At 39.8% G+C, this 25,738-nt stretch overlaps 3 protein-coding genes and 1 long non-coding RNA gene across 5 annotated transcripts; 1 reads left to right on the top strand and 3 right to left on the bottom strand.

Annotated features, from left to right (window-relative positions):
• Positions 1-369: 369 nt before the first annotated feature.
• bpnt1 (bisphosphate nucleotidase 1) lies at positions 370-5,485 on the bottom strand. Of its 2 annotated transcripts, none has more exons than XM_037685586.1 (10): positions 5,329-5,485; positions 4,452-4,587; positions 4,196-4,300; positions 3,994-4,101; positions 3,855-3,903; positions 3,302-3,393; positions 3,029-3,226; positions 1,163-1,268; positions 927-1,079; positions 370-681 (listed from the first exon to the last, which is right to left on the bottom strand). In XM_037685586.1, the coding sequence occupies exons 2-9, from the start codon at positions 4,569-4,571 to the stop codon at positions 928-930; spliced, it is 930 nt and encodes a 309-aa protein (XP_037541514.1). In that variant the 5' UTR covers positions 4,572-4,587; positions 5,329-5,485; the 3' UTR covers positions 370-681; position 927. The 2 variants fall into 2 exon arrangements, with proteins under 2 accessions (XP_037541514.1, XP_037541515.1); XM_037685587.1 differs by lacking the exon at positions 5,329-5,485 and adding an exon at positions 5,190-5,218.
• A 1,326-nt stretch (positions 5,486-6,811) lies between these two features.
• Positions 6,812-7,785, bottom strand: saysd1 (SAYSVFN motif domain containing 1). Its single transcript, XM_037685588.1, has 2 exons — positions 7,397-7,785; positions 6,812-7,214 (listed from the first exon to the last, which is right to left on the bottom strand). Exons 1-2 carry the CDS (start codon positions 7,577-7,579, stop codon positions 6,891-6,893), a joined length of 507 nt encoding a protein of 168 aa, XP_037541516.1. The 5' UTR covers positions 7,580-7,785; the 3' UTR covers positions 6,812-6,890.
• Positions 7,786-7,837: 52 nt separating this feature from the next.
• grcc10 (gene rich cluster, C10 gene) lies at positions 7,838-12,432 on the top strand. Its single transcript, XM_037685589.1, has 4 exons — positions 7,838-7,879; positions 8,216-8,282; positions 8,803-8,979; positions 12,232-12,432. Exons 2-4 carry the CDS (start codon positions 8,231-8,233, stop codon positions 12,369-12,371), a joined length of 369 nt encoding a protein of 122 aa, XP_037541517.1. The 5' UTR covers positions 7,838-7,879; positions 8,216-8,230; the 3' UTR covers positions 12,372-12,432.
• Positions 12,433-17,853: 5,421 nt separating this feature from the next.
• LOC119418413 lies at positions 17,854-18,880 on the bottom strand. The gene is made up of 3 exons (XR_005187190.1): positions 18,815-18,880; positions 18,660-18,741; positions 17,854-17,930 (listed from the first exon to the last, which is right to left on the bottom strand). It is a non-coding gene; the product is annotated as an uncharacterized LOC119418413 (long non-coding RNA).
• Between the last annotated feature and the right edge of the window lie 6,858 nt (positions 18,881-25,738).

Here is a 25,738-nt window from a genome sequence, read left to right on the forward strand (position 1 = left end):
AGTATCTGACTTCCTCATGACACAAGAATGTTTTTTCTACCTGGAGAAAGGGAAAAAAATGGAAGATTTGAAAACAAGTGTTTTCTGTTTTATTGCAAGTTGGTGGATCATTCCAGGCTTTTTTCCCTCAAACTTACAAAGTTGTTTATATTTTTTACTTCTTGCCTCATTGATCACATATTTGTAGTTAAATAACAATGTTTCTATAATTTATAAAACAAGAAAGTGCAGTTGAAATGTTTTTTGTTCTTGTTGGAATTTACTCTGAAACACAAATCATCTACTTACATCTTTTTTGTTTCCTTTAGAATAAAAAAAAAAAGTAAAAAAAAAATAGTAGACAAGCCAGAGAAAGAAAGAATTCAAGAGTAGGGTGAAAAATGTGGCATTTTATTAGGAAAGACGGTGACTAAGTACATTAAAGTCATGCCAGTTAAAAAAAAAAAAGCTTTTTACAAGAACAGTTGTATTTTCAGTCACTGCATGTGTAAAAAGATCAAACTCATTAAATCCAGATGGCATTTTGTTTGTTGGCACTCTGCACATAAAGTTGAACTGTTCCTCTTAGTGGCTACTGAATAAAGTACAGATAATTTCCAGACCACTTAAACAGTTACTGTATTGTTTTTAATTATTCCTTTTGGATCGTCTGTTTTTTCTGGTCTTCATATTGAAAACAATCTGTAAAGACAATAAAAAAATAAAAAGTTTGTTTTAAAGCAGTTAAATAAATGGAAGTGCTGTTGAACTTTCTGTTTGTCTGGTTAAATGTTAAATGCAGAAATGGTGAGACTGAGTCTTGGGCAGAAGAATAAAGTATGTGCATTTTTTTATGGAAATGCATTTAAGATTAGTGTACAGGTCAAATAATATGTTGATTTAAACACTGGGAATGTATTAGCATAAATTCAGAAATCTGCACCGACTTCAGTCTGACTTGAGGGCTTGCAGCACTGACTGTGGCACCCTGCTGATGTAGTGTCCGTGGTTGCGTAATGTAGCTAGAACTCCAGCAGAGTTCATGTGCTTTACGTCGGCATCATAACGGTATCCATTTCCATACATGTCGGTGAGCTTTCCTGCATTCAGGACGAGAGCAGATCAAATATTTAGCCAAACGTTGTTTTTACATTAGAATGATCTTCTTTTAAACCGTTCTTACCTCCGACAGCGTGCAGGATGGCCTCAGGAGCACATGTATCCCACTTCTTGCACCCCGGACTAGCAAAGACATACGCAGAAGCCTTCCCCTCAACAAGCTGGATTATCTGCAGAGAGCGTCAATTAACAAGAGCTCTTTAAATTTAAACCTAAATCCACGTTACCATTTTTTATCTTCAAAATCAAAGTTACATGTATGATCCAGTTTTTCTACATACAAATCCCAGTTACTCTGTAAAGTTTTTAGAACGGTTAAAAGTTTTTGTGAAATTGTTTCATTTTGAAACGGATTCCCCCCAACCACAGAAATCTACACTTTTTTTTCCCCAACCGAGCCATAACTGTTTGTTCCATGTTTATTTTTTTTTTATCCCATATGCGTGCCTCTAAATGCTTAGAAAACATGTGAATGTCCAGGTGCAGTCTCACTGAATTCTTAGTATTTGCAACCAAGTGCCCCCACATTTATGATTCAACATGATTTAATCTACTGGTGTATACTTTAGAACAGTGGTTCTCAAACTGGGGTCCATAAGCTGGTTCTTGGGGGTCAGTCTCTCCCCCCCTTCCCCCATTAATTTTTTTTTTTTTTTTTTTACAAGCACGTCCCTCTTATCACAGGGGATCCGTACCCCGAAGACCCACGATAAGTAGCAGCTGGCTGGAGATGCTTTTCAAGGAACCTTGAAGATTGTTTTTCTTTTCAGTGAGGCTGTTAGTCGCCAGTGTTTAGTTCTGGAAAACACTAGACCAGGGCACAAGGGGGAAGGGTAGACACAACACCTCCACCCCCCCACTGATGAGTTTTGATATACAGTAGTCCCTACTATTTCGCGGTTTGACTTTCACAGACTCTCTCTTTTGTGGTTTTTCAATGATTGTCAACTTTAATATTACTCACGTGATTGGAACGTATGGGATAAAAAGTTAATTAAAAAAAATAAAAACTTCGGACAGGCACCACCATTTTGTAGTTTTCTTTCAATAAGCCTATACTGTAAAGCCAATCAAAAGAACTACACTACCCAGAAGTCAACAGTGCTTCCAGTTGCTGCTTTCTGCCGAATGGAGGGATCGTTTTGCAACGCAAAGTCAGAAGTAACGATCGATCTATGAAGCTCGCAGAACTGACAGGAAAGTCACAAATAATTCTAAAGCTTCCTGAAGCTCAATTATCCACGTGCACATCAATCTGGACAGGGCGGTGGGCTTTGTCCCTGCAAGGTAGGTCTGCAGAACTGGAACCGAGCTGCTGGTCTGCAGAGCTCGTAAGTAAACTTTTGCAGTACTGAACAGTAGATATATGCATGTTAAAATTACGTAGGTTTGAGTTTAGAATATTGCAAGAGTGGGAAGGGTTTATAAAGCCTTAAATATATAAATACTAAAATAAATATATTGTTCCTACTTCACGGTTTTTCACCTCTCGTGGTGGTGTAGAATGTAACCCCAGCGATACTCGAGGGATTACTGTACCAGTAACTAACTTTTTCATTCCAGGAAGCCAGAATGGGTCAGAACCTCAGAACAGGACAAGGCATGGATAAGATCTATACTTGTAATGTATTGACTCTCTGTGGGTCTGACCGTTCTCCAAAACTCTAATAAATTTGATGAAGTCACCACCTCATCGTTGGGGAATAACATTTTGCAGATTGATAACATTGGTAAAAGTAAAATCCAAGACAACGAGTAGACAGAACTGCTTTAAGGCTGGTTAGTAAAAATTGAGTAAATGTATCGATTGGAATAAAGCAAAGATTTACACGATTACATTTTTTTTTTTTTTTTAACAACACACGTCTCGTCAGAGTCAAAGCCCATAAAAGAATCAAACAAAATTATGTTTTCATTAAATCTACCATACCTTGTTTCCAGCGCCGCCTACTCTTACAACTTCATGAGGCTCCATGGCATTGACGCAGTCTATGACCACCTTGTTGCTATGGGAACGGGTGGTAGTTACAATTCGCTTGTCCCCTGGAACTTCCTGTAGCTGGAATCCAAAGGCGCCCAATCCCAGCATTCCCCACATGGTCCTTCCTAAAGTGGCTCCCGCTCCGAGCTGACGACAAGAACATCAGCAATGATCAGAGTGGCGTCTTTGCAAAGATCTTCAGATGATGGACTTTGCTTGTACCTGGTAGTTGTAGAAGGGCTGGTTGATGACACCTGCAATAGCTCTGCCTCCATATGCAATACCAATAAGCACCGTCACATTGTCCAGAAGCCCTGAAGTCAGAAAGCAAGGCATTACTTGAAAATCAATTTATAGTTTTTTACCAAATATTTCTCATGTGCCCATATTATGATCATTCTACACTGCCAAATAATCTTTGCCTTCCCATACAGAGAGCTGTGCTAAGAGTCTGAGAGGTGTCCGACCCTTTGTGTGGTGTCAGGGCTACAGCTTGGAGATGGAGACACCTTGACGCTGAAATTAGCAAAGAGAGAAGTAGATAGCAGCTGCAGGGATAAACAAAGAAGAAAAGCTTTTATCGTTTGTGAAGCGCCGAGGAAAGAGAACCAAAACACCCAACAGACTGGTGCATGAAGAACATTCTGCAACTAAAAAGCAACAAGACTAAGATGTAGCTTGGCTGTGGCTACTGAGTGTTCAGGAGCAGGTTGAGTCACCTCAATGAACTATAAACCTTTCACAAGACAGATTATAGTGCATTTGAGAAACTTACCTTCAGTATATTCCTTTGTGCCATCGAGGGGATCGACCCACACGACAAGCTAGGATTCAAACACAACCAGGGCAAGTTAGTGTCCACTGTAGGAAGAAGTTATGAATCAGTCATTAAACCTGAATCTACCAGTGGTTACCTCGTCTTCCTTTAGTGTGCTATATTCCTCTGGACAGTTCTTCTGAAGGATTTCCTCTGACTGACCATTTTCAATAAGATCTTCCTGGACCTCTTCAGCTGGAAGATCCTGTGTAAGAAAAAGAAACCTGGTGATTACTTTATTGTGCCAGCCATAGTGAGTAATTGTAAGCCGTTAAATAAAGTTGCACAGACTCCCTCACCTCCTCTCCAATGATGGTGATTTTGGGAAAACGTCTGGACAGTGAAGCACAAATGCTCTGCTGTGCGAGTCTGTCTGCCACGGTCTGCAGATCATTAGCTCCCGTCTGTGAAAAGGTAATTATGCACACAGAAGAAAACATTCATTTTTAAATCTCCACTAAAGAAACGTTGCTATTCTGTTGTTCGCAAAAGTCACAGGGTGTATGTTCATCCAGGATTTGTATTGTTAGATTAAGAATCATTACTTCATCGTACCTTTTCCACAATGCCAAGTTCTCCACTGTGAAGCACGTTCCTAACAATGGCCCCGGCCTTTTCAGCCACAGAGTACGCAGACGCCACCAGCCGCATAATCACAGCAGGATTCCCAGACATCGTTCGTGTTTAATTCCTGACGGATGGGGAATAAAAAGATAATTTTCGTTGACATTTGAACTTTATGTTGACGCATACAGCACCTTCAGAGCGTCCATCAGCAGCTTGGAACTACAACTCAACACCAGAAAGAAATCAGTAATGCCCCTTATGCCACATTAATGCAAAAAAATATACTTATATATTAAAGCAGCAGCCTCCTTATTTTTGATATACATGAAAATGTGGTAACCCAAGCCTTTATAGCAAAGTATAAAGACAATCATTATACTTTAAATACACTAAAGAGAATTTCCACTCAAACAAGTTTACTTCTTTTGACTGTGTTTAAGCAGTCTTTAACAAATACTACTAAATAAATCGTTATTTTTCTCTTGTTTGCACCTTAGGTATTAGTTTAAAAACAACTGTAAATGACAAAACGTTAAACCTGTTTTCATAATCCCCATTTTTACAGCCCATCTGGCTCAATAATAATCATTAAACAGCAGATTACTCAAAACGCTAGTGAACAGAGAATAAAAATTAGCTTTAATGCTAATGCTTGTGGACTTCTAGGTCACAGCAATTATAATAACATCGACTATATATAATCTGAACTGGATGACTACTACTTACAGGTGATGACACAGAAGAGTAGTCACAGCAGTAATGTGTCAAACCTTTGAACCGAGACGGACTAGCAAGACTGTTTACTACAAAAATAATCTTAGCTAGCAGAGTTAGCTAGTTGTTGCGTTTAAAGACGTTTACTTACAAGTGTAAAATGCTTCAAAATGCCGTCAACACGAGTTCAACTATTGTAGCTAATTGTCTCGTCTAATTTTAAGGTGTTTCATTCATCCAGGTGAAAGGTAAACAGAAACCAGCTTGGCAGATAAGTAAAATCACGCAACATCAGTGGCATTTCAACCAAAGCGGAAGTAGGTGGGAGTGAACGATCTTGCTTAAAAAAAACCTCAACATGCTCGAAGCGTCCTGTACGGTGGCCCTGAAGTTTACAATTCAGGTAGAAGCGTTTGAAGGGAGTTTTACAAGAACATCTCTATACATTTTTGCTCCACGAGATAAGAAAATGTCTTATTGAGGGAAATTTTTCATTTTACATCAAGCTGCCTGCAAAGCTTTTCACGAACTTAAACACTGAAAAAATCTGCGGATGATGTTAAAAAGTGCACCTTGATTTTAAATTCTGTGACCTAGCTGGAATGTGATGGCTTCTCATTTGTCTCAAGTATTCATGACAATATTAAGAATCAGTCTGTTGAGGTGAAACCGGCCACAAAGCTGAAAAAGGTTCTGAGAAGCATGACATGAAAAACAAGCAAAATTCACAATTAGGGCTTTGAACAGTTAATGGAACACTGACGCAGTAGTAAATGATACAAATAACACCTAAATTCAGACAATATTCTCTCACTGCAGGTTTTAATCACTTTAACAAATGTTGTACTATGAAGTGCATTTAAACCACAGTTGTTAAAAGCACAATTGTTTACTCAGAACATATGTGGAACAGCATCATAAATAGCATGGATCATGACTGAGAATGAGATCCTCAATACAAGAAGCCAAAATAAGCTTTTCTTTGTAAGGTGACCAGTTCAGCTTTAAAGATGGGGTGAGGAGATCCGTCAACCAGGGGGAGCTGAGAAGCTGCTCTGCATTGAGAGGAGTCAGTCGAGACGGTTTAGGATGCCTCCTGGACGTTTCCCCTTGCAGGTTTTCTGGGCATGTTCCACTGGGAATCGTCACACACAAAGTCAAATGTCTCTGATTCAGGAAAGACCTGACTTAAGGAATGCAGCATTTGTAGCTCATGTCTAGCATTCGTCTGTGCAGTGTGCATGAGTTTCCAATAAGGAACTTTTTCACAATATTCTAATTTTCTGAGACACTGAGTTTGGGGTTTTCATTATCTATCTGATCATAATCTTCAAAATTACAAGAAATAAAGGCTTGAATATGTGTAATGAATTTATATACCAGTTTCACTTTCTGAAGTGACAGACAAAACATATTGAACTATGTCACAATATTCTATTTTTTATTCATTTCTCTACATCCTCCCAGCTCTGGGAATGTATTGGAATCCCCCAGAGGAGATGGAGAGTGTCACTGGGGAGCGAGATGCCTGGGTTTCTCTGTTTCCTCCATGACTCGACTACTGGTAGAAGTTGGAGATGGAGAAACAGAAACAAACCATAGACATGCTAGTTTTAATTCATTACAGTAAACATAAGTAGCAGAATTAACGTTATGTTAACTGACATTTTTCAAACGACTTTCCCAACTTTAACCGTGCAAATTGCGAACACTTCATCTGTTAGCCAGGGGTCTGTAACCCATCTCCCCCTCCAACTGTTCAGCAGTCAGGGAGCCCAGGAGAGGCTGACAGTCTGGGTTGAAGACGGAGTACGCGCTCAGTTCTCCAGGTTTTCGGGGTGCCGGACTGCGGAGTCCTTCATAAAGCCAGTAGAAGAGGGAGATAATGAAGAAGGGCAGGCCAAACTCCAGCTCAATGAACAGGCCCAGAAGAACCAGCCACAGAAGCACTTTGAGCAAAATAAGGTTTGAGATGACGAGCTGCCTGGAAGCCAGCCATCTTCCCAGAGAGCTATCCAGCAGCCAGTCTCCACTTTCCTGAAAATTATAAAAACAAAGGAAAGACATTAGCTGTCAACTAGCAGGACGAATTCATACAACAAATAATATCAATACTTCTGATTACCAACAAATTTTACATAAAAAAAGCAAACCAACGGCGTTTAGAGGCCTCTGATTTTTATTTACTCAGCCTTTCTGTGTCTCAGGTGTTTCCTCACCCGGTTTTGGGAGCTGTGAGCAGCAGTTTGGTTAGTTTCAGTCTTCTCTGCTTGTTGACTACTGTCAGACTGAACAGCTGTCTCTGCCGCTGTCTGTTCTGTGAACTGAAGATCCGCAGCTTCACTCATTTGAACCTTTTCAACCCGTCGTCTGGCTCTGAACTCGGCGAGCTTCTGCTCCATCGACGCTGAAGTTTAATTTGGGCTACGTGGACAAGTTAAAAAAAATATCTACCTCTTTAGCCGAACCTGTCAGTTAATACTATAAACAACAATTCTGTGCTAAAATAACTGTTGTCTTTCTCATTATCTTACACGTTAAATACATTTTTGCTGCGCTTTCGTTGAATAAACGCTTCGCGAGGTGTTTACGCTTTTACGTCAGCGTCAGTCGCAAAGGAGAACGCTGTGGCGCAAAAACTGTCGTAAAGCATCACTTTACGGCATTTTCCACAGCTTGGGTTGGGTGTCTTTTCATCAGTGGTGAGATAAACAAATATGCATTTTTATTTATATATCCAGTAGTTTATTCTGCCTTTAATATATCTATATTGCATCTATCGTTGACGTAGACTCGTGTTTAAAGACATTTTTAGCTAAAGTCTTAATTAACACAACTGTTTCGTTTTTATTGGTTTACTTTGGTTGCGTGTTTTTGTGCATTAAATTATGTTTTACTGTTATGGTTAAGAAGTGATTAATTAATTTCAGCTCACTTTTTTATGTACAAGCCAGCAGATGTTACACAACATAAATCAACTCTTCAGTTTGGCTCTTTGAAACAACATATTTGTTGTTGATAAGAAATATTTTTGTTAGTTTTCCTCTGCAGACATGGCCTCAGCTCCTGCACAACAGCCCACCCTGACAGCTGAACAAACCCGAGGTGACAGGAATCATTTTCCCTGCTTGCTTTTGCTTTTTCCAAGCTGTCACAATTTCTGAAACAAGATCAGAGCATTACTTGTTAATAATCCCAGTAGGCTTTTTATGTTTTAGTTTTTTAAATGTTATCAATTGAATGATAAGTTTGAAATTCCTGAAAGGGTATACTGTATTTTGAATGAGTAAAGTAAAGGTGGAGCAAGCGGAATAAGTACACTCTTTCACTTTCAATGCGATCAGATTCAAATACTACCAACACAGAACCAGCTTTATATATATATATATATATATATATATATAAATATATATATAAATAATTTTGTTCAGTAGTTTTAAATCACCGACTCCAATTCTGCTCCCAAAACAGATGACTGCAAAGAAAATTGACTTCCCATTTTTTAAACTATAAAAGTATTGATAGACCTGTTTGGTTTTTTTTAGACAGTGTTAGTGTTGCATATCCAGTGTAGGTGAACAATCAAAGCAAGCACAGATTTTATTTGGGTTTGTTTGTTCCACAGTGGTACTGAGTGAGGTGATTCAGGCCTTCTCAGTGCCGGAGAACGCTGCGCGGATGGAGGAGGCCCGAGAGAGCGCCTGTAATGACATGGGGAAGATGTTGCAACTTGTGCTCCCCGTAGCCACCCAGATACAGCAGGAGGTGATCAAATCCTACGGCTTCAACAACGAGGGAGAAGGTGAGCTTCGTGATCCCCTGTACAGAATAATACGTGCAGGAATGGTTCGTAAATCAAACCCAGCTAGAAACAAAAAACAGCGTTGCATCCGTTTCCTAAGATCTGTTTTAAATATTTAAGTGAAGTTCCACCCAGAGTAAGATACATTGTTTTTTACAGGCTTAAAATAAAATGAGTGATAATAAGTTTTGAGTGATGATGGCTTGTTACAACTTTTTAAATGAAAATGTAAAAGTGTATTAGTCAAAAAAGAACAAGCTACTTGACTCTTCCATTGACATTGAAACAAATTATTTAGGATTAAAATAACAATTGGCTGCACAAAATGTGATAATTGGCATTTAATGTTTGTATTATAAAAGTATATCATCTGCAGTGGGGCTTTCAAAATTTGTGAAGTTTTCTTTACAGAAAAATTAAACCTCGCTGCTTGTTCTAAATGCTGTCCTGATAATGGGAAATGGGAAATGGACTGTACTCGTATAGCACCTGTCTATCTTATCAAGATACTCAAAGTACTTTACAACACAATCTGTGCCTCATTTACCCATTCATACAGCACTCTACTAGATCTATACAAAGAATAATCAGAGCTTTATCACATTCATACACCGATGAGACACACATTGGAGGCAATGAGGGGTTCAGTGTCTTGCCCAGGGACACTTCGGCATGGTGCAATCGAACCCTCAACTCTTTCATTGGAGGACGACTGCTCTAACCACTCAGCCACAGCCGTCCCATGATAAAGCTAAGCTCGATGAAAAAATTAAAGCTAACAAACTTTTTTCATTTTTACATTTCTAATCATTTTCTTTCTCTCGAGATTTTTTCTGAGTGAATATTGAATTATTAGTAATTTTCACAGCACTCTGAATTAGCGATGGGATTTGTGGCTCTTTGCAGAGAGAGGGATCTTGTGGATCTGTTCCTTTCAAAGAGTCATACAAAAAGCCAGTCCTTTGAACAGTTAGCCTGGTACGGTCAGTGACGTGCACATGCCTTACTACATATTGCTACACCCATGCTGTCTTTTCCATATGCTTTTCATGCGCACAACACCCTCTCCCCCCACTGAGCACATGTTCGCCAATCACAACTGCTGCGCTTCCTCTCCCATTTTTAAACTTTTTTTATTTCAGTGGAATAGCAAAGGAGAACTGTGCGTTTGTGTAAAACACAGGGGAGGAAAAAAAGAAGACTCAACTACAGCCGGGCATAACAAGTATGTAGTCAGCCACTGATCGTGTAAGTTGTCCTACTTAGAAAGATGAGAGAGGTCTGTAAGTTTTATCGTAGGTACACTTCAACTATGAGAGACAAAACGAGGGGGAAAAAAATCCAGGAAATCACATTGTAGGATTTTTAAATAATTTGTCAATTATGGTGGAAAATAAGTATTTGGTCAATAACAAAAGTTCAGCTCAATACTTTGTAACATAATGTATGTATCCTTTATTTAACCAGGAAAATAACTCATTGAGATTAAAAACCTCTTTTCAAAGAGTGACCTGGCCAAGACAGCAGCATAAAACATACATCAAATCCAAAATACTAAACCAAATACACAAAATACATATCCAGGAGAAATCTCAATAATTGCACATTAGAGCAGTTACAGGAGCCAAGTGATCTGAGCTCTCGTTCCTTTAGAATTGATTTAAATTGTCCCAACATAACCTTTGTTGGCAACGACAGGTCAAACTTTTCCTGTAAGTCTCCACCAGGTGTGCACACGCTGTAGCTGGTGTTTTGGCCCATTCCTCCGTACAGATCTCCTCTAGGCCAGTGATGTTTTGGGGCTGTCGCGGGGCAACACGGACTTTCAACTCCCTCCACAAATTTTCTATGGGGATGAGGTCTGGAGACTGGCTAGGCCCCTCCAGGACCTTGAAATTCTTTTTACGGAGCCACTCCTTTGTTGCCCGAGCGGTGTGTTCGGGATCATTGTCATGCTGGAAGACCCAGCCCCGTTCCATCTTCAGTGCTGTCACTGATGGAAGGTGGTTTTGGTTTAAAATCTCACGATACACGGTCCTGTTCATTCTTCCCTTAACACGGATCTGTTGTCAAAAACAGCCCTAAAGCATGATGTCTCCACCCCCATGCTTCACAGTAAGTATGGTGTTCTTGGGATTCAACTCGGCATTCTTCTTTGTCCAAAACACGACGAGTTGAGTTTTTACCAAAAAGTTTGATTTTGGTTTCATCTGACCACATGATATTCTCCCAATCCCATTCGGGATCATCCATATGGTCTCTGGCAAACTTCAGATGGGCCTGGAACTGCAGGATGAGTCCCTCTCTGCGTAGCCTTTATTACTTTGGTCCCAGCTCCCTGCAGGTCATTCTTTAGGTCCCTCCATGTAGTTCTGGGATTTGTTTGCGCACCATTCTCATGATCATTTTGACCTCAGGGGACGAGATCTTGTGTGGAGCCCCAGATCGAGGGAAATTATCAATGGTCTTATACGTCTTCCATTTTCTTACAATTGCTCCCACAGTTGATTTATTCACACCAACCTGCTTGCCCATTGTAGATTCACTCTTCCCAGCCTGGTGCAGCCCCACAATTTTCTTCCTGGTCCTTGGACAGCTCTTTGGTCTTGGCCATGGTTGAGTTTGGAGTCTGATTGCTTGAGGCTGTGGACAGGTGTCTTTTACACATAACACATTCAAACATTAATACAGGGAATGAGTGGAGGGCAGAAGAGCTTCTTAAAGAAGTTACAGGTTTGCGACAGCCAGAAATCTTGCTCGTTTGTTATTGACCAAATACTTATTTTCCACCATAATTGACAAATAAATTCTTTAAAAATCCTTCAATGTCATTTCCTGGATATTTTTTCCCTCTCATTGTTTCTCTCATAGTTGAAGTGTATCTATGATGACAATTACAGACCCCTCTCATCTTTCTAAGTAGAACTTGCACAATCAGTGGCTGACTAAATACTTTTTTGGCCCCACTGCATCGACAACTTGGTTCCCGTCATTTGTTTGAAAGAATCGTTCAAAAGATTCAGATCATTAGTGAATCGTTCATTTAGATTAAAACTTTATACAGCTCAGATCTTCATGTTTAGTAGGTGCAATGGCCTCATTTCATCATCAGTCATTCTAAAGTGGTTTGAAAGGTAGAATTAAATATACTTAACCCTTTGCACAATAATGTAAACACAGTTTATATATACTCCTCACAGGCTGCGTGTCTTTTTGAAGAAATGTAGCTCATGTCGATCGTTCCTCCCTCAGGCGTCCTTAAATTTGCCAGACTGGTGAAAATGTATGAAACCCAGGACCCTGAAATCGCCACCATGTCTGCAAAGCTGAAGTCTCTCCTGCTGCCGCCCTTGTCGACACCACCTATAGGTGGAGCCATTCCAGCTTCATAGGATTTATTCAAGGCTCAACTGCAAGGATGCTTCTGTAAAATGCTGTCAGTCCACCCCACCTCCCCATTTGTGCCCATTTACTTCAGTAATGTTTCAGTTTATAGCACTACTGTTAAAAGCATTTTTGCAAATACCATTTTTTTAAATGTATTTATTGGTTACATGTACACTATGACCACTTTATAACGTCAAACTTTTCTTTAAATGCCATCTTTTAATATAATTTTATATTCTGTCGAATGTTCGTTACTGCAAGACTAAATGTTCTCTGTATCTGTGCGTTTTGAAAAATAAAAGTGTAAAAATCAGCTTCAGTGTAGAGCCTTTATTAATGAATTAAATTCATAGCTTAACTACATTTTTAAAAACTATTCCATACATTTAATTTACATTCATACATTGCAAAGAGCCCTTGCATTGTTGATGATTAAAACGAGTATTTCAGCTAATAAAAATTAAAATATACTTCTGCTTCCAGGCTTCTCCAGTTTTAGGGTAATGCACACATCAGGACAGTGAGTTCAAAAGAGGTGCACCATTAAAAAAAAAAAAAAAAAGTAACCAAAGTTTTAAAACATTACACCTTTAAATGCTTAAAGTGCTCCTTTAAATTTTGAAGTGCATAAAGTGAAAAAACAATGCACCCGATGATGGAAGTAGATGCTAAGCAGGTTCTGGTGTCCTACTTTTATTGCCCCAGCAGCTGTTCAGATCCAGCGTAGCTGCTTTGTAAGAATATAAAATGAGCTCCTCTGCTGTTTGTTCCACTGGGAGTCGGCCTGAGCCCGCTTCTGAGGGAAGGAGGTTCTATTTTACACATAAAATCAAGTCACAGTCCAAAACTGCTGACCCATTTTAATCCTGGAGAGTTTGTTGTGTGAAAAGCTCCATCTTGTGGAGAAAAGTGATCCAGTCGTTCAGCTCCTGAGGTCACATCTCGAAGTGGCGGAAAATGCTTTCGACGTATCCCAGCACCCTCTGCCAGTCCGGCCCGTCTGCCTTCAGCATCTCCGCCGCTGTCTGTCAGGTAACATGAAAAAGTAACAACTTTGCTGTCAAAGGCACGTTAGAAGTCAACTTTTATGGCTGCAGTTTTATTTTTAGCAGAAAACTTCAGCGTCATCATTTAAAATCTGTTCTGGGACACTGTGTGCTATAACTGGTCTTCTGATTTAATTAAAATAAAAGCAGAAGTTTGACACAGTTGCATTCTTTTTTTTTTTTTTTGGGTGACATTTTTAAACTGTTAACAGACATTAAGGCTCTAGCATCATTTGGAGGTACAGTAAACACTCCCTGCTGCCTTTCATGCTAGACTTTTAAACTAAACTGACCTTACGATGAGAAGAGTGTTGGAATAAAAAAAAAAAGGGTACCACTTTACAATAAGGTTCCCCTTACAGATGGCTAACAAGTTAATTCCTCTAAAAGTACTTTATAAATCATTAACTGCTTATTATGCATTAATTAAGGGTGACAGAGACAAAACTGACCAGTTTCTTGCCAAATCTGTTCATATATTTTATCTAGAGTTGTTGTATTAAACATTTCAGAATAAGTTACTACCTTGTAAGAACCATAAGCATTTGTAAACCCATTTCTTTAGCATATAACATTGTACTTTAATCACTGCATTGTAAGTATCTACAACCAATATTATATCCTAAAAAATAGGTTTACAAATGCTTATTGTGCTTACAAGATAGTAACTTAGTCTGAAATGTTTAATACAACAACTCTAGATAAAATATATAAGTGAACAGACTTGGCTCACTATTTGGAAATAAACTGGTCAGTTTTGGCTCTGTTGCCCTTAATGCATAATAAACAGTTAATGATTTATAAAGTGTTTATAGAGGAACTAATAATTCAATTAAAAAATACTTCATTAATCACAAAGGGAAATTAAATGTTTTAGATCATCGTCCTGGTTTCATTAAAGAGTTGTTCTAGATGCTGATGGCTGTGGGATCTCTTGAAGCACTCCGTCTTAGAGCAGATCTGAAGAAACTGACTGTAGATGTTGATCCGTCTACTTGGACTTTGTGGGTTTCTTGGTCCTCTTGGGCAACAGGACCACCTGAATACTGGGCAGAACTCCTCCCTAAACGGGGACGATCCTGATCTTCTTGTAGTCACGAGCTGCATTTCCCACCAGCTCCAGGATCTCAGCAGTCAGATACTCAAGCACCTCCGCCAGGTAGATGGGGATGCGTCCACGGCACCTCCTTTTTAACTCATTTGTGATTTGGGGCTGTAGCTGAGGTATTATTTGAGCTTTTGAGATGTTAATCAGCTGCTCATGGTTAAAAAAAAAAAAAAATCTTGTCATGGTTACGCATCATAACATATGTCCAAAAGTAAAAAGATTTCAGTAAAAATCCTTCCAGCTGCACAGCATCCGATACTGGAGTAAATAGTCATCCAGAATAAAAGAGGAATTAAAGTTTTCAAAAGCAACATCCCAGAATGAACGTAACAGAGCTGCTCCAACATGCAGCCACCTTGAGCGGTGCAATTTTAGAACTCTAGAATGTCTCTATAAACTATTTATTAGCCATCTATAAAGTGGAGCTTAATTAAACATTGTAAAGAATGAACCTCATGACCACTATGAGAGTTTCTTTAATTCCCTGTGGCTCATGAGATATTTTGCTAAATGTCCAGACAAAGCAACACATGCATAATGGCAGTGGGCAATTATATTCCATATTTATGGTAGTAACTTAAAACAAGCTGATCCATAATCAATGCATTTTAATTAGTCATGAAGCAACTTTCTACCATTAAAAGCTGTATAACTTGTCAAACCGTTAACTTGCACAGACAGAACATAAGAAAGAAACTTAAAAAGGATGAATCGGACCTTCAAGTCCACCATGATAAGTTTGTCTAAGCTGAACATCTGAAGCAGTTTACAGAACAAAGTGTCTCACCAGGATGGCTGGGATCCCCACGCTCTCTCCCACCTTGAAAGCAAGGTCCAAGTTTTGCTCCTGTCAAAGCATCAAGGTCAACTTTATCACCCTAAAATACTGGCATTTGTTAAATTCATTTGCTAATTTATTCTTTGTAAGCTTTAGTTCTGACTCGTGTAAGAAAAAAAAATTCTATCAGATTTTCTGTCCGACATCTATACCACTATGGACACTTATTCATTTGTTATCAAGTCAACACAAAAATTTACTGCGACCTGTTGACATCCATTCAAGTTCAGCTACACATCACTTTTCTGAAAATGACTAAATCTGACCTGATCTATCAGGTGCCCCTTAATGTAAAGAAGAGATGAGTGAATCTCATTTTATGCATATTGTTGCAGTTTTACCTTGTCAGTGGGACTGAGGTCATCATAAGGGATCTGAGTGGGTAGATATGTGTGATAAACCGCACAGAACGCCAAACCGTCCTCCCAGCACGTGCTGAAATTAGTGATTTCAATATTCTGTAGCAAAACATTAAAAAATAAAAAAATAAATAATTTTAGAATGGTGTTTTGAAAGCTAAGTTTTCTGTGGAATAAAACTATGCTCTTATTATTTTGGTTCTCCTCCAACCTTGTAGCCTTGGGTCCGATTTTGGCACCAGCGCAGCAGAGAGTTTCTTCTGGAGCCGCCATGACGCCTCAACAAAGCACTGAAACCATCCTGAGGTCTGTAAAGGCCCCCCAAAAAATATATATCTCATAAATCTACCGAACCCATTTGTTTTTATGATTAATAAACTTTTTATGACAAGCTGAGATAAGAACAAACGGCTTGAACAAATCTAAATCTTCTGGACATTTTAGCTGTTTTCTCACAAGTTAGAAACTAATGAGTCGAACTGGCAACTTCTTTTTCATACAAATTTAAGCAAAAACGTCAGTTTAAAAAAATGATAATCAGCCTCTCACTTTATAAACTCTGAATTTTGATCGTCTTCTTGTTTTCCTGCAACACAAACACAAAGTGTGACAAAATATTAACGTGGAGCGTTGTTAAAACCAGCTGAGAAAATTTAAGCTGGACCGTTTTGAAATCCATTTTCTCAGGTTTGCAAGCGAGTTTTATTCTGATATATTTCAGGCCTCTGCATATCCGAATCAATCAGTTTTCGTGTCATTGTACTGAAGCGCAGCGAAATTACATTTCAGTACAGCCCGTCCGAGAGAAAAACAATAACATGGGGAGACGGAGTTGACTGAGGCCGCTGGCCTTGAGAGGTGTAGCCTTTTTTTCAGATAAGGAAAAGAAACGAGGGGAAGTAGAGGTGTTTAAAAAAAAAAAAAAAAAAGTCTCGCACTGTGTCCTAGACAGGACAGTGTAAAAGTTGCAAAAAAATGGTCTGAGCACAAACAGCAACATATTGATGACATCAAAACACATGTATGCATGAGGGGGCCGATGAGGGCAGCGAGTTGTCCGTGGCCACCGTCGTAGAGTTCCATAGTCCTGATAAAGATGGCACAGTGTCCATCAGCCGGTTCAACTCTGACACAGATCCACAGATGTCCTCGGGAGGTGAACGATAGAGGAGCGGGGGGGAGCAGAGCTTCTCTTTCACATAAACAACCAGGAGAAGTTAAGATAGCTGGCCAACTCAAGGCCGAGTGGGGAAGCCAAATTCAGATCATTATTTTGGGTCAGGAAGCCCCTGCTTGAAGTTCCATGTCTGCCTTCATAGTTCTGCTGGTGTGTCTCACTGGCGATTCCAAACAACCAAATGCTGTGGTCATACCGCCGGACAGAGCTTGTAGCCTTCTCCAAGGTCGATTCCTTCCCGCCAGTGAGTCCCAGGAACCACAAGTGGTCTGCGATTCTCAGAAATCGTGTCCAGTTTACGGCTCAGCTCATGCAGCGTCTGAGTCGGAGAGCTTACCACTCGGTACATTCCTTCATACAAGGCAGGCAGCCTCACATTTGCCAGAACTGTTGCCACCGTCCTCCAAATTTTTCGATATGCCAGATATCCGGCCTGCCAATTCCAAAAAGCAGAAATCTGGTTATCATAAATCTAATTATGTACGCGTCTTCTACGTCCTCAACGGACAGTACAGACGGACACCATCTTCCACTGGTGAATCCATTGTGTATCCATATGTCATAAAAAAAAATCACTTATGGAATCAATGAACCACAGAAATCATTAGGCTATTACCTAATTTCACTTTAAACTATAGAAAAGTAAACGAGAAGCTAAAATAAAGCTAATTTTTCTCAAAAGTTTTCTAGTGTTTATGTGGCACAACAGGAATGAAAGTTTTGGACATTTTCTTTAAAACACTTTATATGCTTTCTATGGGTAGAAGGATGAGAAGTTTGTAGACGGGAGTTTCTGTCCAACGGTTCTGGACCTTTAGTGCTTCATTCCTTGTTGTCCTAAAGTTTATGCATGTGCTTTTGGTTTGCAATCACAAAACCGAGCCCGAGGTTTACAAGCTAAGAGCAGAGTTCCACTGAGCTTTGTCGTTTTGCTTACCTGGACTCAACGTTTCAGCTCACCTGGATAAAAGTTGGACCAGCTGTCCTGTCTCTGTAAAATGCGGTCCATTCTTCTCCCTTTCATTGGGTCTTCTTTCTGGAGGAATTCAAAGACACAACTAATTTTACCCCAAAAGAACAGTCCCAAGATCTCAGACTTTTTTTGCGTGAACGTTGAGGCCTAAAATGATTAATTTTGCTGCCACTTTTTAAGAGTTGCGAACTAAGTTGCATTGTTTTTTTAGACTATTTAACAAAAATTCACAAAATGTAACATACGAGCCGTTTCAGGCCAAGGTCCAAATTTCAGGTGATTTGACATTTTTCCAAGTTGTGGTTGCACATTTAGCTTTTAATGACCTAATAAACAGGTACGTCTCTGATTTAACGTGACAATTCTTCCTGCTTGCAAACACTTTTCCTGATGTTTAAGAGAGGAACTCCTTCCTTGCTGCTCATCGCTACTTTTAGCCGGGTCATTGCCCGGCTGAGTGAAAAGGAACGCACCCAACCATTCATCTATGTTCCACTAGAATGATCATACAAGACTTCAGGAAACTGACTGGCTCATATTTGGTGGTAAATGTGGTTTTCTGGCGTTGGACATGTCTTCATCTTTGCAGGCCTGCCTGTTTCCACAAAGTGAAAATGGGCAAAGATGAAGATCATTTGTCAAATTTGTGGAAAAGTTGCAGCAATTGTTCTAAATTGAAAGACTGAGCAGCATGTGAAGACAGTTAAATTCATAGTTGCAGTTACAACCTTCAGGAGGGACTGAAGGGTCAGAAGAGTTTTTAATATCACAACAGTGTTAAATATTTTCTACCTTGCATAGTGGTAATGTGCTTGTGTTTTTTGAGGTCCCGTTTTGACTCGAGTCAGTTGGAAGAGGAAGACGAGAAAGACTCCTAAAGGGCAAAAACGACACTTTTGTTAGGATTTAGTTGTGGACTGATGGTCGTAATTGTTCAGGTAACTTACTGAGATCTTTCAGACAACATCACAATCCTCCTTGGATCTCTTGGTCCACGTTCTTCTTCTTTCCTCTTCTCCAGAGCGACCAAGCTGCGGATGTATCCTTCAGCCACTCCCTTTCCCGTCAGCTTTTCCGATTCCTTCTCAGGATCACAACTTCCATTTAGATCATCTACGTCTTGAATTGCCTCAGCCTCGTCTTCAGTTTCAAGATTTTCTAGAACTTCACACACTTCCTCCCTCCCACTCTCCACAGACGCTTCTCTGTCCACGTTTTTGTCCGTTTGTGCATCTTTCAGCTTGCAAACGCTCCTCAGATGAGCCGCCTCTGCTCGTTCCTGCTGCAGCTGCACAGAGAGTTCATTCAGCTTGCAGCGGGCGTCTTTGTGCTCGGCTCTCAGGCTCTCCAGCTCCCGCTCGGTCTCCTGCTGTTTGCAGAGAGCCTGAGCCAGCGTTTCCTCCACGGCTCTGAGGTTCTCCTGGAGCAAACCGAGCGCGTGCTCGGACTCCATCCGCAGCCGGTCGGCCACAGAAACTGCAACCTGCAGGTCACACTGGAACTGTTGCCACTCCAGTCTCTCTGTCTGGGAACGAAAAACACAAATTCTGTTCTAAAGCTGCACATAAAGTCAGATGGTTTTTCATTTGAAACTGATGAAATAAACAATTTTAAAAGGTATTGCAGCAGAAGGTGGCTCTAAGCTACTGAATCATGGGGTGCATCAAGTTTTCCACAGACTCTTATTCATGAAAGAGTACAGTACAGTCATCATGGCTGTATGTCTTATGGATTATAGGAATGGCAGCTCACCCTGAGCGTCTCCTTCTGTGTGTCCACCTCCTCAACCAGCTCCTCCCTCTCCGTTATCAAGCGTCTTAGCATCTCTGTCAAGTTGAGGGAAAAGAAAACTCAAAAACAGACTCAAGTCTGGCAGCAGTGATTTGAGTAGACATGATCTTCGGTTAGTGAAAGGCAACATTTCATCACAAAAAGACATGGCTGACAATGGGGTGCCATTTGTAAAGTTACACGGTCAAAAATTAGCAGCAATATTTTTGGTTTATTTGGTCTTTCATTAAAAAAACACTTTTTTTCAAAGTCATATTTTCACCATGTCATTATACATTTATAAATGCCATACTTCCAAACTAAATATTTAATTTAAAAGTTAAATATTTAGTTTACAAAGTTAAATATTTAGTTTACAAACTAAATCCTTAACTTGCAAGCTAAATATTTAGGTCCACACCAAATATTTAGTTTACAAACTCACTGTTTATTCATTCAACATTTAGACAGGTAAATCCCATCGAGTTTATGTCCAAGATAAATGTTTAATTTACAAACTAAATATTTAGGAGTAAATGAAATAATTTCCAAGCAAAATATTTGTTTTCTAAACTAAACGTTTAATTTCCCAACTAAATATTTATTGTCCAAGCTAAATATTTAATTTAAAAACTAAACATTTAATTTCTGAGCTAAACATTTAATTTTTAAGCTAAACATTTAATTCCTAAACTAAATATTTAATTTGCCAACTAAATATTTAGCTCGGACCTAAATATTTATTTCCAAGCTACACATTTAATTTCCAAACTAAATATTGTCCAAGCTAAATATTTAATTTCCAAACTAAACATTTTATTTCTAAGCTAAACATTTAATTCCTAAACTAAGTATTTAATTTGCCAACTAAATATTTAGGTCAGACCTAAATATTTATTTTCCAAACTAAACATTTAATTTCCAAAACTAAATAATTAACTTGCAAGTTAAATATTTTGTTTGTAAATTAAACATTTAGCTTGGACATATTTAGTTTGTAAATATTTAGTGTGGAACTAAATATTTAGCTTTTAAATTAAATATTTAGTTAGGAAATTTGACATTTATAAAAGTATGAATAACATTGCGAAAATATAACTGGGGGAAAAAAAAAGCTCTTTTTTCCCCTATGAAAGGCTAAATAACCCAAAAATATTGCTGTTAATTTTTGACTATGCATCTTTACAAACTGTACCCCATAGGCTGACAACTTTAAACATTACAATTTGACTTGCCTATTCCGGCGAGTATTTATGGAAGATTGCCACTCTGATAAAAAGCTGGGCAGGTAAAGTTCGACGGCTCACCTACAGCTCCTGAGGTTACATCAATGTTGGGGGTTAATCCCAGCGGAGCCCTGTAGTGCTCCATGAGGCTGAGTAAAACCAAGGTCATCTCATCTCCGTCCCTCTCTGCAGCCGCCTGTGGCTCCATCCCGCTGTCTCTCTCCCGCCAGCTCTGCTCCGAGGGCAGCAAACTCGAATCGACTGCCGCCTTCTCCGGTTTGACTGCCGCATCGCTCGAGTTCGTGCCCGAAGAGACGGCGTCCTCGTTGATCACTGCCCACTCCGAGGGAGCCGAGGGCTTCTGGGTCCAGTCTGGGACCGCGGAGGTGGAGGAGGGGGTGATGCTGGCAGCTGGTGATGGAGTCTGTGCGCCGTCAGCTGAAGCTGCCGAGGGTAAAGCCATAGCAGCCAGGTCTGCCTCTGAAGGGGAGGTAGGAGGCGTGTGGTAGAAATCTACAGAAGAACCTGAAAAAAGAATAAATTTAAGTTTAGGCAGAAAAAAACAACAACCTAAGCTTCTCCGTTCTTGCTGCAGATAGAAGTGCTGTCCACTTATTAAACTGATTTTATAGCTTTGTAAGCACACACATCATTTCCCTGTGGAGTGATACAAGAAAAAGGGGATCACTGCTATAAATAAAAAATACATCCATCATTAAATCTGCTTCACGTCTGCAGGACCTGTGCATCTTCCAAAACAAATGAGAAATGATTTGATTGTACTCGTCTATAATTGAGTATTTTGATCAAGAAGCACCCCGTGTGTGCCATCCACTGCTGTAACACTGGTTAGAGTCGTCGGTGCACACGTTTTGGGTAAGCTACAGCAATCTTGGATACATCCCCATTTCCCCTCCTTGTCTTGTGTTGTAAGATTCTGCACACTCATCCTTTGGCTGCATGGCAGCAGTGTGATGCGCCGTAGTCTGCTCGGCTGCAGCAGCAGAGATTTTCTCAGCCTCCAGCTGGAGCCAACACCCTTCACGCTGACAGCCGAGAGGCTGAAACAAGCAGCTGCATTTTAAACAGCCGATTGAACCGAGTGAGACGCCCATCACATGTTTGACTGGAGAGGAGACTTCAGGATCCAGAACGATTTAATGCGTCGACAGCTCTGAACCAAAAACAAAAAAAAAAAAAAAAAGACGAGAGGTTTAGAAAGAAGCTCAAAGTCTGAAGCTGCTGGATTCAAATGTTAGAGCGTTTTGGGAAACGCATTGAAGTTCACTGAAAAGATGATTCAACATGACTGAGCGCCAAGAAACAAGTTTGATATGAGAAGTTAAAGGGTAAAAAGTAGCATCTTGTTGGCTCCAGTTTCAGAACTTATTTTTTCAGCTGCTCCCTTCTTCAGGGGTCACCACAGCGAACTGTCGCACGAAGACTTGGCAATAGTTTTTACGCCGGATGCCCTTCCTGACGCAACCACAGACCACCGAGCTACCACAGCCCTCTGCGTGGAGCAGGGAGCTTCCATCGAGGGCGCACGGGGAGCAGATGGTGGAGGTTAAGGGCCTTGCTCAAGGGCCTAGAGTGGGGTAAATGAGAGTGGAGGCAGGTGTGGGTGTTTCATCTATCCCACCTGCATTTCTGATGTCATCATTACTGGGAGTTGAACCAGCGATCTTCCGATCACAGCCCCACCTTCTCTAACCTCTGCGCCACCACTCCCTCAGTTTCAGATACGACTCTATAAACTACAAATCAAGTTAAATTATGTTAAAATGAACCAGCAACATCTTCTGAAATCCTGTATGACCGTCTGCCACAAAAACTGAGCAGCAACATTTTTGACTCATTTGTGACTGTTGTGTTAGCAAAATATCTTTTTATATCTTATATCTATTTATTATGAAAAATCATGTCTATATATGCATTTAAGCTTATATTACTACCTGTGAAATACATATTTATACAAATTCATCCTACTTGCACCGTTATATTCTACGACGTTGTTGTTGTTTACTATATTTAGTTTTCACTTTTTGGTACTTTATTTTGTACCCTTATTGCATGCTTTAGTATTTATTTTTATTTAAATTTTTAGCGAGTCGAATTGGTTCTTCTCATTCTTAACATTTTATTGCATTGCTGACCCCGTGTCACCTGCATATGACAAATAAACAACATATCATCATGAATAAGTGGGCGCTTTTTAATCAAACTTTCGGGAAGTAATCATCGGCTGAACATCTGAAACTCGTTAACATCTGGAGTCAACTCAAGTAAAGATGGCCACCACAGCTAACTTTAGCCATCACTGAACAAACGCCTGTATTTTTTTACAGATACTGAGCAACATTTGATATTAAACACACACCAGATCATGAAATAAACTATTACGTTACAACTGAGCTCAATGTTTGTCTCTTTTCATCGTTTGATGGTTTTAGTTTAAATCTCTGGCGTTAACTGCAGCAGGAGATATGCGTTCCTGCAAGAAGTGCAAGGACTTTAATTTAATTTTATTACATTTCTTTTTAAACTGGACTGTTTCACTTTATATTTATATTTTTTAGAAACAATAAGGTGATCCACCTTTACACCCGTTTAAACAAAAAGCTGCCGCTCCAAAGATTTTGCTCTTTTGTGCACTTTTTGTTGAAGTTTTCACGTTTTCTTTTAATCCAACTTTTTTTTTTTTGTACATTTCAACCATTTGTAACGCAGGACTTGAACATGAAATTCTACTGGAGGTTTTATTAACTGTAAATGTTCCTGCCGTTCTGCTGCAACAACAAAAAAAGTCAGAAGATTCACTGATCTTTGTGTGTGGTTTTTTTTTTGTTCATTTCTTTTTCCACCTGAGGATGGAGATAAGAGTCGCTGAGGCGAAGTGTGACAGTTCATAAAAAAACTGGAGTGAAACAAAAGTCTAGAGTCTGAATCGATACGATTTCTTCATCTCACTGGCGGCACGGTGGCGCAGTTGGTAGAGCTGCTACCTCTCAGTGAGACGGTCGCCGGTTCAAATCCCAGCCTGGGTCCTTTCTAGATGGAGTTTGCATGTTCTCTCCGTGCATGCGTGGGTTTTCTCCTGGTGCTTTCCTCCCACAGATCAAAAACATGCATGTTAGTGTGATTGGTAACTCTAAATTGTCCCTAGGCGAGTGTGAGAGAGTGAATGGTTGTCTCGTTTGTCTCCATGTGTCCCTGTGATGGACTGGAGACCTGTCCTCGCCTCTTGCACAGTGATAACTATAGTGACTCCGTGACCCGAAAAGGAAGAAGCGGGTTTAAGATAAAGGACGGATGTCAATCTCAATCTCAATAAGGTCACGTATTAGAATGAATTAATCCAAATCTAACTTTTTTCATCAAGTTTGTCAAATCAGTTGGAGCCCCCAGCAGAAACTAATTTCACTGGTTTTGTTCCATTAACACACAGATCTAGAGAGTTCATATTTGTAATGGTATTGTGGTCGTGGACACCACAGTGTCGTGGAAGCTGTCCCAGAAGAAAGATTTGTCGAGTGGCGTGTACCGATCCTGATGGATCAGCACGTTTCGCTGAAACACAGTGGTACCTGTCGGGCCGTGGTCATCTCTGCTGTTATGGTTACCCATGATCCACACCGACCGTTCTCCTTCAGCTCCTTGGTCCAATCAGCTCCACCGAGGTCTGTACGGAGAAATGAATGCACATTTTTCACCCCTGAACTTGAGCAAAACAACATCTCCATCAAACAACTTTACGAGCTTTCTTTTTCAAGCAGCTAAGTGCAAAAATCTTTTAACTCACTGAAGTGGAACATTTATTCTTTGGATACGGTTCGTTTCAAAAAGTTTCTCGTGTTTACCTTTCTGTGGGTTGGTAGTTCAGAGAGTAACAAACTGCGGTGGATAAAACAAGTAGGCATCCTGTTTGATAGCTCTCATGCTACAGTTTAAATGCACAACTTGGCATCTTCTCTTAATGAACCACGCCACATGAAATAACCTGAAAATTTAAGGTTTTCAGGAGCTGCAGGGACAGATGTACGTCCTGAACATGGCACTCATAATCTGCTGAATAACAGGACTTTACCAGATTAATTCAGCATACTGATGGAAGAAAATTAACTACATTCATAGCTTTAAATCAGTTAAGTATCAGAGCTGCTCGGGAGGATCCACCTCACCGTACAATCTAAATCAGAGGTTCTTGACAGTGGCAAAGGTGACACAAACTGCTAAAACAGATTTAATGATTACACAAACAAATCAACCACAATGTAATATTTTTAATGTGTCCTTGAATTTAAAATGTGTTGGCGTCCTTTGCAACCGGGTGCCCAATACCACTTGTGTTTGTTTATCTACGGAAAGAAAATGGGCCAACAACGGTGACGTCCACTGAAGAGCTGTTTGGCGTGAAGAAGTCAGATGATTTTAATACAACGGGGCATTTACGCTGACTTTTGGAGTCAAGTCTGTAGATAAAGGGGCTTTGTTTACATCGAGCGCAAACCCGCATTTCAAAAATTGCACACAAATATATGAGAAAACTGATGGGGAGAGTGGTGGCGCAGAGGTTAAAGAAGGCGAGCCTGTGATTGGAAGGTTGCCAGTTTGTATCCCTGGACCGACAACATAGGTTAGGTTAGATTTATTTGTCATGTACAAAATTAACACAAGGTCAGCAATGTAATGAAATGCTTAGGACGAGAAGAACCGTCGACTCACCAAAAAACAAAAACAAAAAAAACATCCCCAAGAAATATCAATTCATGCAGCAAAAATGCTAAAAACATACTAAAAAAAGTACTACTAATAAGAAAAACATTAAAAATACTACTAACATACCAAGAAACAAATACTACTAACATACCAAGA

Source organism: Nematolebias whitei, chromosome 12 (assembly GCF_014905685.2).
Source record: "Nematolebias whitei isolate Nwh7 chromosome 12, NemWhi1, whole genome shotgun sequence".
NCBI classification, from domain to species: domain Eukaryota; kingdom Metazoa; phylum Chordata; class Actinopteri; order Cyprinodontiformes; family Rivulidae; genus Nematolebias; species Nematolebias whitei.